At 66.2% G+C, this 855-nt stretch overlaps 1 protein-coding gene across 1 annotated transcript; it reads left to right on the top strand.

Annotated features, from left to right (window-relative positions):
• Positions 1–106: 106 nt before the first annotated feature.
• LOC104916265 (AP-1 complex subunit mu-2-like) lies at positions 107–855 on the top strand. The gene is made up of 3 exons (XM_010727311.3): positions 107–319; positions 595–670; positions 753–855. The coding sequence occupies exons 1-3, from the start codon at positions 122–124 to the stop codon at positions 773–775; spliced, it is 297 nt and encodes a 98-aa protein (XP_010725613.1). The 5' UTR covers positions 107–121; the 3' UTR covers positions 776–855.

Genomic DNA, 855 nt, shown 5'->3' with positions numbered 1-855 from the left:
CCCCCAGACCCCTTGATTTCCATATCCCCCTCGTCCCCATATCCCTACACCCCCACATCCTCACATCCCTGTGTCCCCTCACCCCAGGGCGATGTCCCCACGTCCCCACAACTCCACAACAATGTCCCCATATCCCCGCATCCCCACGTCCCCACATCCCTGTTCCGATGTCCCCACGTCCCCACGCTGGCAGGGTGGGAAGGAGCACACGCTGCGGGCACACCTGGGGCTGCCCAGCGTGGAGAAGGAGGAGGATGAGGGGCGGCCGCCCATCGCAGTGCGCTTCGAGATCCCCTACTTCACCGTGTCCGGCATCCAGGTGACACAGCCAGGGATGGAGGGGGGTGATGAAGTACATTGGGAACGGAGGATGGGGTTGGGGGTGGCCCCTGTGCTTTGGGAGGGGGACGTGGACAGTGGGGGTGAAGCCGGGGAGGTGCCCCCGTGTTCTTAGGATGGGACACGGGGACGTGGACGGGGGGGTGGCCCCGTGGAGGTGCATCGATGAGTTTTTGGGGTGGAACGCGGGGATGTAGACAACGGTGGCCCCATGGAGGGGTCCCCACTCCACGCCCCCCCTTTGCCCCCCCCCAGGTGCGCTACATGAAGATCATTGAGAAGAGCGGCTATCAGGCGCTGCCCTGGGTCCGCTACATCACACAGAGCGGGGGTGAGCTGGGAACCCCCCCCCCAAACACCGTGGACCCCCCAGGTCCCCCCAACCCCCCCTTCCTCACCACCTCTCCCCACAGATTACCAGCTGCGCACCGCCTGAGGACCTCGGGAGCCCCTCCGTGGACCACAACCCCATGGACCCCAACATGGACCCCCCACAGACCACCCCCCACGGCCCCC

This window comes from Meleagris gallopavo, unplaced genomic scaffold (genome assembly GCF_000146605.3).
Source record: "Meleagris gallopavo isolate NT-WF06-2002-E0010 breed Aviagen turkey brand Nicholas breeding stock unplaced genomic scaffold, Turkey_5.1 ChrUn_random_7180001880447, whole genome shotgun sequence".
Classification (NCBI taxonomy): domain Eukaryota; kingdom Metazoa; phylum Chordata; class Aves; order Galliformes; family Phasianidae; genus Meleagris; species Meleagris gallopavo.
The sequence above is the reverse complement of the archived record's forward strand: the minus strand, read 5'-3'. Positions and strand labels throughout refer to the sequence as shown.

Bases quoted from the DNA above. Each gene is read 5' to 3' on its own strand.
- LOC104916265 (XM_010727311.3), top strand. From the start codon at position 122: ATGTCCCCATATCCCCGCATCCCCACGTCCCCACATCCCTGTTCCGAT. The intron at 320-594 runs GTGACACAGCCA...GCCCCCCCCCAG, and splicing joins TCACCGTGTCCGGCATCCAG to GTGCGCTACATGAAGATCAT. The intron at 671-752 runs GTGAGCTGGGAA...CTCTCCCCACAG, and splicing joins CTACATCACACAGAGCGGGG to ATTACCAGCTGCGCACCGCC.